Source organism: Xiphophorus maculatus, chromosome 10, assembly GCF_002775205.1.
Source record: "Xiphophorus maculatus strain JP 163 A chromosome 10, X_maculatus-5.0-male, whole genome shotgun sequence".
In the NCBI taxonomy this organism is placed as follows: domain Eukaryota; kingdom Metazoa; phylum Chordata; class Actinopteri; order Cyprinodontiformes; family Poeciliidae; genus Xiphophorus; species Xiphophorus maculatus.
The window spans coordinates 1,967,855-1,982,906 of NC_036452.1; the positions used below are offsets into that span (position 1 = coordinate 1,967,855).

Here is a 15,052-nt window from a genome sequence, read left to right on the forward strand (position 1 = left end):
AGGGAAAAAAATGCAAAAAACCCCTCAGGAATGAGATTTGTCTCAGAAACTTTCCAGAAAAAACACCCAGATATTTTGAAAGTTTTCATGTTTCTTCTTGAAAATTTTGAAGTTTTTTTCTAGCAAATTTGCAAGTTTTCAAACTAAAATTTCCTATTTTTTTCTATAAATTTTCTGAGATTGATCTCAAAATTTTTTAATTTTCTCCAGCAATTTTTTGCCTTTTCAAAATCCAAAATTTTCATTTTTGTTTAGAGATTATTTTCTAAAAATATGAGTTTTTTCTGAGTTTGAAAACTCACATATTTGCTAGAAAACTCCAAAAGTTGAAAAATGTTGACTTTTGAAGCTAAAAAAATTGTTTTTCTAGAATATTTCTGAGATTAATTATAAAATTTCAGATTTTTTCTTGAAATTTTGTTTACTTTTTAAACTTTTCAAACTGAGAGATTTTACCTTTGACTAGGTAAAATCCCACTTAGATCCATATCTCATTTTCAAGAGGGACTTGTGCAGAAATTTTCTAGAAAAATTCAGATTTCTTTGGCTGAAATTTACTAATTTTTTTCTATCTACCTCCCCAACACTTTGCTGCAAACACTGTTAAAATCAAAACAGTCCATTTCCTCAATAAAAGCAAATGTCTTCATGCAACAGAAGCAACCTCACCATCAGAGAATTTAAACCACGGTGAATGATTTGTGAAGCTAAATCTTCCTGTTTATGGTAAAACCAGGTTCCACCAGTTACTTGGCAATCATATCAGGATTTCATGACGTTTTGTAGCAGCTGGCCTGAACGTCCAGCTCTGATTCGGAATAATTTGGCATCATGTTCATTTGCACGCGCTGCTTGCATGCAGAAGATAATCTGTAACTCCTGATGGGGCAGCAGGAGGTGGGACATCTTCCTGATGAAAGCACCTTGGTGTTCAGGAAGAGAAGCTGCTTTTCAGGCTAGCTCCAACGTAGCCTGGTGAAGCGTAAGGCAGCAGCAGCAGGGGGAATAACCTCCAGCAGAGGTCAGAGGTCAGACAGAGAGCAGGACAGATGGAAAACAGTTCGGCCTCTGGGTTTGGTCGTGACGGATGGAGATAATCGGCGGGTCATTTTAGCCGAGCCAAGGCTCTGTAGACGGCGAAACCCAGAACGGCGACCACAGCCGAGCCCAGAGCCACCCGCAGCCAGAAGGAGGCGCTGCTCAGGTCCGACCCGTTCAGGTGGCTGGAAAACAAAAAAACATCCGTGAAAAACAAAGCAACAAGCGGTTTCCGCTAGAGCCGAGACGGATGAGAAATACCAGAATGTTTTTCATACCAGGTCTGATTTAAATACTTTTTTTCCTTTTTTTTTTACTAAAAAAAATAAAAAAATGACAGAAATTATTTAAAAAGTGGATGTTATGCCCAGGCTACAAAAATGTATGTTTAACTATGAGAACAAAGTCATAATGTTATCAGAACAATTTGATTCTGATGTGTTAAAACATAAAGTGTTTCCTTATTTGTAAAAAGATATCAAAGTATAACTTCACAAGATGCTCAACATCCTTCATTCTAATTTTTTATTATTATGACATTTTCTCCTCATGTTATAACAACTTTATTCTTATTTTATTTCGACTTAATGTTGCATTACTTAATTTACATATTTTTTCTTGTATTACTACAACATCATTATATTATTGTGACTTCCTGTAGTACGACTTCATTCTCTAAATATTACTTTATTCTCGTATAATTAAATGTTTTCTTGTATTATTATCACTTCAGTCGTATTTTTACAAAATTTATTCTCATATTTCTATGACATTTATCCTGAATTATTGTGATTTTCTTTTTTTTCTCATTTACAAAATCCTTTCTCGAATCGCTACAACTTCATCCTGTTAGCTTTATAAGTTTACTCTCATGATTAAAATAAAAAACTGTAGCCTGCCTCTAAACATCATGCTGTTGACCTGAATTCAAGTCCAAATAAATAAAAGCTGTAAAACAAGATGGCTGCCCTGACATCACTCTGAACTATGGAAACCCAAGGAATGCATCATGGGAAAAATAAAGATTTTACAAGAATTAAAAAAAATAAAAAGTTTGATTAATCAAATCTATTTATCACTCAGCCCTGTTGTCTTGAATATTTCAAATCCACATTCAAAAATACATTATTGACCCCAAAGCAAAATTATTTCATGACGGCTCTCGTGTTGGTTCTGGTGTTGGTTCTGCTACGTACGGGTGCATGGCGGCCCAGGCCAGCCTGCTGTAGATGCTCCTGCCGGCGGCGTCGAGCGTCAGGCCGCAGAACGGCAGCGGCGGCGGCAGGCGGTGCTTGTAGCAGAACTCGGCCGGCGTCATGCCGTGGAACTGCTTGGCTTCAGGAAGGTCCGCTTTGGAGGCGACCAGAACGCACGGAACGCTGCCGTCCATGTAATGCTGCTAAACATGGAGGACACAGAGAAACTTCAGTCAGCAGCCGCCATTTTGACTGGCTGCTCCTCCGAGGAGCAAAATAAATTCAGTTTCTATCGTCTGACTGCAGCAGGAAAATATCAAACATAAAGATGATTTTTATTTAATGCAGCATTTCTGCTGGAACTGCTGCTGAGTCTCAATCACAATAAAATTAACATTTTTAAATTGATATTTGAATTAAAGTCAGAGCTTCTAGATCAGGGGTCTCAAACTCCAGGCCTCGAGGGCCGCAGTCCTGCAGGTTTTAGATGTGCCACAGGTACAAAGCACTGGAATGAAATGGCTTAATGACCTCCTCCTGTATAGATCAGTTCTCCAGAGCCTTAATGACCTAATTATTCTGTTCAGGTGGTGCAGCAGAGGCACATCTAAAAGTTGCAGGACTGCGGCCCTCCAGGACTGGAGTTTGAGACCCCTGTTCTAGATTTTCCATGTTAAACTTTCAGATTATTCCAGAAGCAACTTTCCACAGATCTTTATTTTTAATTTGAAATGAGGAAATACTGGAGTTGACAATGAAAACTTCAACGAAGGAAAGAAGAAAAGTTACTGAGGAAAGAAGTGAAAAGGCAACAAAATAGAAACCAACATCGGTTGTTAAAATCGACTCGGCTTTACTGATCAGACTGACGTGTAAAAATCTACCAACGCCTGCTGATACGGCTAACGCTAATCCCAATAACGCTAAGTCCGATTACGCTAACGGCAATCTTGCAATTGGTGTTAGCAAGAAACGCATTTCTTGCTAACACCAATAATGCTGACGCCGATAACGCTAACTCCAATAAAGCTAACCCTGATAATGCTAAAAATGCTAATGGGGGTAATGCTAAAGCTGCTAATGAAAACGGGGATTGTGCTAAGTCTGATAACGCTAAAGCGGATAAAGCTAATGGCAATACCTAACAGCTGTAAGGTTGACACCCTAATGCTAATGCGCTAAGTGAAACAAATAAACTCATTAAAGCATAACTTTAGTTTGGTTGATCTTTCTGAGCTGAACCCAGAAACCAGGGAGAAACTCCTGGACATCGACCTTTCACCGCTGCGACCTTGACCTTGACCTGAACACTGACCTTGTAGATGCTGGCGCAGTAGTCGAAGGAATGGGGATCGCTGGCGTCGTACATGAGACAAGCAACGTCGCAGGCGGCGTCCGACGCCTTGAGGAACTCCGTTTCCACATCCACCTCGTTCAGCTGCACAGGAAGGACAGGAGAGAGGCTGGTCAGGCTGGGGTCAGAGGTCAAAGGGCAGCAGGTCTGATACTTACAATCAGGTATTTCTCCTGGTTGCCGATCTGAACTGTATTTATGACATAGGGTGAGAAGGCACTGCTGGCGTTTCCTTTAGTCTGATAAATAAAAACCAGGAAATGAAACGGTTTACAGCATGAAAGGGGTTTTCATTTTCCACCATTTATTTTTTCAGACGGCGACGAACCAGAACGCTGCGGCCCACGAACGCCTGGAGGAAGGCGGTCTTCCCGGTGCCGCGCGGTCCGATCACCTTGCAGAGAAACGCTGACCTCTGAGTCTGACGCTTTCTCAAATCCACATCCTTCTCCCGAGTCACTGCATCCAAAAAAATGAAACAAATAAACGGCAAAATATGTAAAATTGGTTTTAAACCTCAACATTAAGGCCTAAACATATTTAAAAATTAAGGCGGCATAGATTAGAAACATTTTTTTCCTTCTTTAAAAATTCAAACTTTGGAGATAAAAACAAATCAACTAAAAAAAAGACAGTTTCAACTCACGATTATATGTAAATAATTCTTTCCAAATTTAGGCTTTTAATCAAACATTACATTGAACTTTATCAAACTGTGATGTTTGAATATCAACCTCTTTCCAAGCCTTGAAAACACATCAGTGAAAAAGTAGCCAAGAAATGACTCAGTTAAGAGTAAAAAAGTATTTGGTAAAAAGTGCTGAGTAATTATCAATCATTTAATATTTAAAACATGTTTGTTTTTCATTCAGTGGGTAGAAAATCCAGAAATTTTACTCAAGAGTAGAAATACGTTATAATAAAATAACTCAAGTAAAAGTAAAAGGTAGAGTGAAAATAATCATTAAAGCACATTTTCTCAAAAACGTTACTTAAGTAAATGTAACAGAGTAAATGTAACCAGTTGCTGCCCAGCAGGTGCGTCCCTCACCTGTGACGGCTGCGGTCTGCGACTCCTGCTCGGTCAGGATCGGGTATCCCAGGTAACCGAGGTGCTCCAGGCAGCGATGGACGTCCAGGTACGCAGAGAGCCTGAAACCGCGAGCCAAAGATTCAGCCAGAGAGAAAAAGAGCAGCTAACGCTCGTTCACACGGAGGATTTCAAAACCATCAACAACCTTCGGTGTAACAGGTTAAATCGAACAGATTTCGCCGACTGACATTCAGATCCCAGACAGAAAATCAGGTAAAACCTCATCAAACCAAACGCCAATTCAGAGCAAACAAACATGGCCGACGATTAGAGGCAACAGAGACAGTTTGTGGACTTTAACTCGGCGCTAAAAGACGAACCAAAAAGAAACGGCGTTTAATGAAGGATCCGACCCGATGAGTCTTCACCAGAGCTGGGGAGTAACTAGTTACATTTACTCAGTTACATTTACATGAGTAACTTTTTTCAAACAATGTACTTTTAGGAGTATTTTTACTATGCTGTACTTTCTACTCTTACTTGAGTAAAATTTCTGGATTTTCTCCCCACTGAATGAAAAACAAACATGACTCAGACACACCTGCAGTTTCAGGTAAAGTTTCACAAGTTTTTATAAGAAAGAAAGTCATTTGGAAAAATTTTTCTTTGATTTGAAATAGTTATTTTGTGTTACTAATATGAATTATTGTCATTTTGGTTCTTAAAATACCAAAATTTCTTTTTTATATTGGTTCATCTGATAATAATTTATAAGATAGTTACGTTTTTGTTGTACCTGAGTAAAAACATGTCGAAGTAGTTTTACTCCTACTTGAGTATAATTTTTGGACACTTAGCGCAGCAGGATTATCGGATATCGTAAAGATTCGGCCCGATAATCTGCTCTGAGATAATCTGGAATCAGGAAATGAGGGCAGATTGTCCTGCTGTGTGAACTCGGCTTTACTCTGAGCGTTTCGGTCACCTACATCCACTGACAGTGGTAGCCCCGGTTGGTGATGTAGCCCTGATCCGTGGTCGGCACGGCCAGGAGGACGTCGGCGCCCCACGGCATGTAGGGACAAACGCAGAACAGGTTCTTCAGCTCCGCCGGCGACAAGGCGGCGTCCCGATCCTGAGCAGAAAAACAGCCGGACTCAGCAAAATCAGACGATTTTTACCGGCTGACCTTCCTGTGACTGGGACTCGCCTCGTCGTATTTATCAAACAGCTGTTGGAGGAACTGGTGGCCCAACTGGTTGATCTCTGTGCTGCAGCCCACAGGAACTCTGAGTCTGAAAACACATAAAACAGCCGATGAATGAGAAGAGCAACTTATTTTACTTTTCCAAACACAAATAATCAAAGTTTATCAATTTATACAACAGAAATTCTGATAATACTCATATTTTTCTAGATATCTAAAACATCTGGTGGCGTTAAAGAGCTATTACAGATCAGGAAAGTCAAACTCATTTTTATTTTGGGCCAAATCTGTACTGTGGATGTCCTTAAAGGGCCAGCTGTGGTAAAACGTAACAATAAAACCCAAAAACAAACAGCTAATATTTGAATAAGATTAAATACTGAATATCATTTCAGATTGACGTAATTTGGCAAAATAGAAATGAAAACTACGAAAGAAAGTTACTGAAAAAACAGCAAGCAGAGAAAAATTTAATCAAAGTACCAGAATGCATATTGTGTGAAATTTAAACAAACACATTTTCATTTGCTTATATGGATATATGCGCTCACATCAGTCTCACTGTAAACTTATCCAGTTTCTGAGAAAAACTGGAGGAAATGTGAGGCTGTCTAACCAGAAGCCAGTGCATCTTAAATACTTTTCTAAACTGCTTGTATGTAGAGTAAAATAAATTCAACGTAATATTAGTTCTGATTTGATCTTTTCTGCCCCTTTTCTGTCTATCGAGCCATAAAATCTTTAGAAAAAGAATAATAATAAATGTATTAAATGCACTAACTCGGGGTACAGGTAATTGTCAGTCAGCTCCAGGTTGTCGTCATAACCAAACTTCCTGAGGATCGTCCAGGTGGTTTCATGCCGGCCTCTTTGGATGAATAAAGTGTTTAGAAACAGAAAACCTGAAAAACAGAAACCGTGACTGTAAATGAAGCCACCAGATAAATAAAAACCTGGATGTGATGTTTCCTACCGTTCAGGGTCAGGCCCTTGTCTTGAACCCCGTCGCTGGTGTTTTTCCACACCACAGTCTTCACATCCTCCAGAGCCTGAGGAGCCAGAGGATTCCCAAAACACGATTTCTAAACGGAAAATTTGAAATGTTAACAAGTTAGCATGAAAACTTTGATTTAAACAACAGCTGGACAATAAATTAATAACTCTGTGTCAGACACATGATCAATGTTAACAGATAATACATCAGACAGAATATTCACTGAACTATAATCCAGAACTGCTCGGCATTCTGGGAGATGTAGGCAGAGGAGAGACATCAGCTGTTCAACCTCTCACGGCTAGCTAAGCTAACTCACTCACTCACTATTTGGTTGCCTAGCAACAACCGGCTGGGTAGCAAACAGTTTCAAGTTCTCCCAAAACTTCCGTTACCTGTGGGGTGTCCAAAGTGCGGCTCGGGGGCCTAATGTGGCCCTTTGATTAATTTGTAATTCAATAACGTCACAAATTTGGCCCTCCGAGACTTTTTGTAATTGTTTTAGGATTAGATTTTCCGTCACAAGTTTATATTTTCCTGAACGGAAAATGTGAAGTACAACAACAATTTTCTTTCTTAGGAAGCCTTTTAATTTCATAAGTTGTGCCACAAACATCCAGAGATTTTTTACTGAAAAACACCCGTCCATTATATTTGGCTGATTACAGCAGAGACTGTAGAGGAAAATTCTTATTTTTTGTCTTTTGGAATAAATTAGAACATTTATAAACTTTTTTTTTTAAAAAGAGAGAAAATAATTAGCCCAAAAAGTTTAATATTTTTCAACATTAAGGCAAACATAAAACATTACATGTCTTATTTATTGTCGTGCATGTAATAATAAAATAAATCACATTTTGAGTCTTTAATTAGAGGAAAAAAAGAAAATTTTGGCTCCTGAATACTTTCAACTGAGGGATTTTGGCCCTCGGCACAAAACGTTTGGAAATCCCTGGGTTGCCTAGCAACGACCTGCTGGGTAACTGGCGCAGCAGCAGTTTAAGGTTTTGCTTCATAACTGCAAGAAAATAAAAAACGTTGTGAAATAAAAACTGGATAAAACAGGAAAGGCAACGCCACAAGTTTGCAAGTATTTTAGATATTGAAAACATAAAACTAATCAATAATTATTTTTGATTTTGACCAATATGAAACATAGTTTTCAGCCATGTTGCAGTTTTGGGTAAAACATATTTACAGGCAAAGTTGTTTTCATCTTGAATAAAGAGTGAGTGAGTGTGAATGTGTATGTAAATATGTTAGGCCTGTCACGAAAGCAAATTTTGCTGAGCGATTTATTGCCTCAAAAATGATTGCGATAAACGATAATAATGTTTGAAGACCTTTTTACACTGATTTAATGGAAATGATGTAATAATGCAGGCGATTTCCTGCCAAAGATAGATACACTTTATTTTCAAAAGAATATTTAACACTGGAACTGATAAACAAAATAAACAAAACAACCAAAAACAAAAACAAAATGGATTCTCAGTCTCATTAACAAAAAATGTACTTGAATAAAAACTAAACAACATAAAGCCAAAGTGGGAATAAATACTGCATTCAACAGATTATAAAGTCTGTATATTATGTTGCCCTTCAGTAATAATTAGATTTAAATAGAGAAGATGGGCACATCGACTACCTGATGCAATAATTCACACTACATGATTTTTTGCTGCTATTTTTCCCCTTACAACAATCTTAGATCGTTGGTCTTCCTAAGATTGTGTGGTGTGTTATGGTAGATCATCATTGCTGCTCCGATCTAAATCAGGGGTTTTTCCCAGACTGGGATCTTTAACGCAGCCTGTTGAATGTGACAGGCAGCCAATCAGAAAGCACGGATTCTCCTCCGTGTTTTCTGAGGGGAAATTACGGAGGGGAATCCCAAACAGCTGACACAGCGCAACCCGAAGTCCAGGAGATGATATGTGGAAACAACATTAATGTTTATTCAACATGCAAAGAATACAGAAATGACAAGAGGAGGAGTTGGAGCGAAATTACTACCGCAGTTGATAAACCCGGTAACTTTTCAGCTGTTCTTCGTTAACGTGACGTAAACAGGTTCTAATGATTTTCATTCAGTCAGGACTTTACTCTGACACTAGCCACATGCATTGCAGGTAGATTGTAGTAAAGCATTGATTAATGCCTGGTTTTAAAATTAGTTAACTGAACTTGTAGCCATTATTTTGTGCCCATTGTTGGACACCACACAGCAGGAACGAACCCGATCGAACCGTTATACCCAGGATTTCTGTCGGCTAATGTGTGGTCTGTCAGGTTTTGAAAATGGGCCGACAATCGGCTGACAGCTCTAAGATCGGGTCTCTGCGCTGGGCTTTACACTGAGGAAATGAGGAAGGAGGGTCAGTGGAGAGCACCGGAGTTGAGCCTTTTTTCATTTGGTGTCATTAACAGAAAGAGAAAAAGGTCGGAAGAGACGATAATGCCGATAATTGAAATGACGTCGATAGTTTTAATTTATCGTATGATTAATTGATTTATCGTTTATCGCGACAGGCCTAATATACAGTATATATATATATATATATATATATATATATATATATATATATGGTGAAAAACATATAGACCTGTAAACTGTACTATATACAGTATATATATATATATATATATATATATATGGTGAAAAACATATAGACCTGTAAACTGTACTATATACAGTATATATATATATATATATATACAGTACAGTTTACAGGTCTATATGTTTTTTTGTTGTTTATTTAGAAAATCTCTTTTTTTAGTCTGTTTCCTCCATTTAATGATGAATTTATTACTAAGTTAGCTGACTTGAGGCAGAAGCTGAACAGACGTTGAAAGTGATTCTGAACCTGGAAGCTGTTGAGCTCAGCGTCGCTCAGGATGCGATCGTTGTCCTGGTCAGAAATGTAGAATATTCTGCTCAGAGCTCGAACACAAGCTGGCTTCAGCTGCAGGAGAAACAGACCGTTAAAGCTTCTGCAATATGAAACATTTATTTTACACAGCAGAAAAAGACCTGTTTGTCCTCAGGGTCGTAAAGCGGAGCGGTGGGGTGGAGAACGGCCTTCTGGGCGTAGTAGAACAGCTCAGAAATGTTCTTCAGGCTCTTCGCAGAACACTGGGAGGCAAACGGAAACACTCGGCGTCAGAAAGTGAAAGTTAAAGCAGAATATCGGAGCAGGACGTGAGCACCTTCACCTCAACGCACGTCTCGATCTCAGAGAACTGGTTCATAATGGGAAGAATGGTTTCCATGGAGCTCCCACTGCGCAGGTCGGACTTGTTCCCGACCAGGATGATGGGAACCCTGACAGACACGATCATGTTATTAATACAGAAACAGAGTCGATCCAGTCCATGGCTAAAACACTCATATGATGCTCTACATCAGGGGTCCCCAAACTTTCTCCTGTGAGGGCCACATAACTTGTCCCTTCTCTGGTGGGGGGCCGGGGTCAGTTTGTAACAGAAAAAGTGTGACGATTGTAAGAGTGCTAAACATAAAAATGTATTGTTTTTCAGAATGCACAATCAAATAACCTTTTCTGTATTCTTTAGAGAACAAAAGTCAGGAAATAACACTATTTATGAAATAAATAATAACCAAATAACACTGGGTTCTCCACATAAAAAAAGGGTTAGGGTCAATTAAATGCATATATAAAATAGTTACTAACTAATAGTTAATAATAAATAAAGTTCATTACTAAGGAACATTTTATTGCAAAAGTCCAACTTATCAAATAAAAATGCACATATATGAAAATACTCTGGTATTGTTCAGGGGGCCGGACCAAATGTGGAGGCGGGCCGCATCTGGCCCGCGGGCCGTAGTTTGGGGACCACTGCTCTACATGTAACTCAAATCATCGCAACAATTAAGGATATTTTCCTAACCAGGGCCGGAGCTAGACTTTCATACAAGGGGGCCTAGAGGGGGGGGAACATGGTAAACAGCACCAAATGCTATTAAACTGGAACTAACAATTATTTTAATAAAATGTTATTGTATTTTATTCTTCATCAGTCTCTTGGGAGCGTCTTGAGTCAGAGGCTTCTTCAGATTCGCTGTAATACAGACTGCTACAGGAGATCCTTCCTGCCATCACTGTCTACAATACCTCTGTGAAGAATCTTAATGAGTTACAACATTTAATTTCCTTTAGAATCAATAAACTCTTTTTAAATCTGAATTTGAATTCTATCAATAAATCTGACAATTAATCAGATTAAAAAATTGCCTCCGTCTCTCTAAAATCATCCTGCAGCAGCAGAAGAGTCTAAACAGGAAGTCCATTCCTGACACATTTCTAACTACAAAGATCGCATATCCTGTAAAACTGTCCGTCTTCGTCTTCACTCTGTTCGATAGCTAATGTTTCAACGCTAGCTGTAGCGACCCGTCGACCACCTGGTGTTCCCCTCTAGCTCCGCCCCTTTTCCTAACAACAGTCCAAGTTCAATGAATTCCCATTGTGACACATACTTGTTTCCTTTCTCTGCATCTCCGTTGACGAGAGGAATCCACCTGGTTTTAATCTGGAAAACAAGAAACCATTAAAGTATAAACAGTATGAAGTGATGCTAGCTGATATAACCTGAATATCCAGTGGTTACCTTCTCTATCGTGTCCTCGTTGGTGACATCATACACCACACAAACTACGTTGGCCTGTGAAGGTTGGGCAAAACAAGATGGCGGCTTATGAGGTTTAAGATGTTAAAAATGTCCACCAAGCAGGAAGAGACCCGACATGATGCAACACATGGTAAATATAACCTTTGTTGGTGTTTTTTGGTTATTTTTCTGCTACTGACGTGTTTTCACACCAACGTCACTTTAACACCAGAAAAAAAGTTTGAATCGACAATTAAAGTCTCTGTTTTCAGTTTTATCTTGTTAAATAAACCCTAAAAACTAAAGTAGCTTGAAGTTAATAATAAAGAAAACATTTTTTTTTTTATTTCAACTCCCTGACAGAGGAAAGTTTTGATGGCCCAAATGAAAAACTTTAACTCTGAACTCAAATTTATCAATTTAACAGCCGGATGGATGTTACTACTGGTGGAGACGACAGAGAAGACGACAGGAAGTGGTTATAGGATTACTTTTTTTAAATACACAAACTTTAATAAGTACGATTTTTACTTATGTTTCTTATTTAATGAAAGCACCACAACTGCAAAATTGCGGAATGTCAACACAGTTTGTTTCTTTTAAAAATAAAAACACATCTAATGATTGGGTAATTAAGTCACTTCCTGTCTGTATTCTAGCGCATAAAAACACATTTTCTGCTGCTGCACTTCATTTTGTAAACCTTTGTGTTTCTCCTATTGGACCACTGAAACATGCTGTATGAGTTTTTCTAATATCTATCAATAAATCGCAGTGGATTTACCTTGACGATTTCATCTCTGAGAACTTCATCACTTTGTTCCTTTTCTGATGGAAACAGAAAACCAAACAAAACTTAAAATATTGACATTCAGAAGATAATTTGATTTTAACAGCAGCTAACACTGCTGGTTCGGTACCGGAGTAATCCACGATGTGAGTGGGAACTTTCTCAGGAGTCACGTCGGCCGGGATGGTGATCTCCTCGGCTCTGGGTGGAACCTTCAAAATAAAAGCAGACAAATGTTTCAGGTCATAATGTTATGCCAGAGTTCTCAGTCCATTGCAAAGCTGGACAACATGGCTGAAAAACGTATCACGATATAAGCGTTTCATATCAGTCAATATCGATAATTATTGATTGGTTTTTTGTTTAAAATATCTGAAATACAGTCAGACTGTTGTTGTGATTTTCCTGTTTGATCCAGTTTTCCCTCCATTTTGTTTTTTAGCAGTTTTGAGGCAAAGATTGGAAACTTGAAACTACTTCTGTCCAATTAATTGTCAACAACTAACATGATTAATAATTAATGACTATTAATCAATTAAACATTTCAGCCTTATAGGAAACTGATTAATTAAGATTAAACTGATTAAACAAAAAAACGAAACATTTAGAAAATAGAACTGGGAATAAAAACTGGAAATACAAACATTTTTCACACATTTATTCCATTAACATTCAACCAAAGAGACGTTCAACTCAAATCAATACGGAAGAAAGTCGAGGCAAAAACCACTGAATGTTGATATATTTTTGCTATTTTTCAAGCATGAAAAGAGTAAAAATGCTTACAAAATAAACTGAAGTTATTTGTGTATTTATATTTAAAAACAACAATTGAGCTACAATTTCTCTGTTTTTTATGCCTTATTAATAAATAAGTTATTAAAAATCCCCAGAAATGCATTTTAAAGATGAACTGGAGTTCACTGGGCGTAATAGTAAGTCCATTAGGTGCTTTTTGTCAGAAATACGCATTTTTAAGTGAAACCCTAGCAGTAGTGACACTTACCCGCTCTGGAAACTCTTCTCCCACCAGAGACATGATGAGGGACGTCTTCCCCACCTTGGCTGCAGAAACAGTGAGGCATTGCATTAAAAAATCTAAATACTCTTCACATTATTGTAGAAATATGGATTGAAATATAATATGGAATAAACATGGCAGACACTGGTGGATATTCTTTTGAAATGTATTTTTGCATAATTTCAACTCTGTTGATGCAAAAACTAGAATATGTAGCCTAAGAGTTTGTTTTAAATGGACTTTTCTGCAAGTTTGTTTTTTCTAAAAAAAAAAAAAAAATGTTTTGAGTCAATAGATCATCACAATATATAAAAGCATGCAGAACTGTGAGTCCCAAATAACAGTACAGTTAAGAAGTGATCTGATGTAGTAACCAGCTATTTATTTTAATAAATTCTATTAAAACTATAATTACATATTTCTGAATGAAGAAAACACATTTTATCCCAAAATGCGGCAAAATATGTAAACCAGCAGTTTACATTGAAGTGAGACCTCCTGTTAATACACCAGCTTTGTTATTCTGCCCAGACTTCTGCACCATTTGGAGGTCAAGGAAATGTACTGTAAACACATTATATATTTATCGTCACTGGAGGTATTTTACCCTGTTCTAACATTTATACTTTAAGTAAATGTATTGCTTTAACTACTCGTTATGAAAAAAGTTGATTTGGAAATATGTTTCTTTTGCCCCTATTTTACTCATTTCACATTTTCTTCTTTGAAAAACCAGAATTAGAAAATAACCTTAAACTTGTTAGTCTAATTAGATTATTTTTCACAAATTAAATCACAGGTCAACATAGAATAAAGTGAGACAATGCATGTTCAAACTGAGGTAAAAATATAAAAACAGCAAATTTACAACATAGGAAAAGTTACACTGTACAGTTATTAAAAATAGTATAAACAAACCAGAAGAAAAGTGCAAATGAGTAGGATTAATTAGAAAATGTTTGAATCTTAAAGTAAACTAATTTGTGTATAAGATTTGATTTATTACAAATCTGTGGATTTCAGTCATTATAGCTGAAGGTTTGCACACAGTTAGCTTAACTATCAGTTTAAACTTTGAAGCTAAAACTCATAAAGCTGCCATTTAGGAAATTAATACTTTAAACACAGCAAATTTGCCAAAGCATAATTTTATCGTTAAATGTGGAAGCGTTTCAGAAATACTAAGTGATGCAGCTTCCGGAATAACCAAAGTTAGTTAGCTGCTACGGCTAATATTTGCTAGCCGTGTAGCTTGTTGTCAGCTGTCAGTTGGATACTTACGTTCCCCCAGTAAAAGTATCCTGACGTCTTGCTTCATGTTTCCTCACTCTGGGAAGAAGAGCTAGGCGGGCCGAGCTGCTACGCAGACATTTATCTTTCATTTGAACGTCAAAATTTCAAGATAACCCCAAACGTGCGCCTTTTCACACCGATATTCAGCCAAGGTGAAACCCGTTTACTGTTCCGGTTCACGAAGCGGAGTGAGCAGAACTACGACCCCTGCTGGACAAAGTGGTTACCACAATCCAATATGGCGCACAGGGGGAAAATGTGTAACATGATTTCTAACCTGTTTGAGGTGGTAGGCTACCCAAAAAGTTAACTAAAACTATAGTAATACTGGCAAATAAAGCAAAAAGTAGCCAACTAAGAAATTATTCAAGTAAGACTAAAAACGTATTGGTAAAAACAAAAATACTCAAGCAGAGTACGAACTGCCTAATCATAATGTGACTTTAATTTTACAATGCCATCAGATTATATATATATATATTTAACGTGCA

The 15,052-nt window shown here is 37.7% G+C and overlaps 1 protein-coding gene across 2 annotated transcripts; it reads right to left on the minus strand.

Annotated features, from left to right (window-relative positions):
* Nucleotides 1-223: 223 nt before the first annotated feature.
* rhot2 (ras homolog family member T2) lies at nt 224-14,717 on the minus strand. Of its 2 annotated transcripts, none has more exons than XM_023340380.1 (19): nt 14,550-14,717; nt 13,254-13,312; nt 12,378-12,459; nt 12,242-12,285; nt 11,458-11,511; nt 11,327-11,379; nt 10,039-10,147; nt 9,857-9,958; nt 9,690-9,788; nt 6,802-6,910; nt 6,610-6,730; nt 5,832-5,916; nt 5,611-5,756; nt 4,640-4,740; nt 3,917-4,047; nt 3,747-3,827; nt 3,550-3,672; nt 2,235-2,434; nt 224-1,223 (listed from the first exon to the last, which is right to left on the minus strand). In XM_023340380.1, exons 1-19 carry the CDS (start codon nt 14,584-14,586, stop codon nt 1,106-1,108), a joined length of 1,854 nt encoding a protein of 617 aa, XP_023196148.1. In that variant the 5' UTR covers nt 14,587-14,717; the 3' UTR covers nt 224-1,105. The 2 variants fall into 2 exon arrangements, with proteins under 2 accessions (XP_023196148.1, XP_023196147.1); XM_023340379.1 differs by having other exon boundaries at nt 2,235-2,437.
* Between the last annotated feature and the right edge of the window lie 335 nt (nt 14,718-15,052).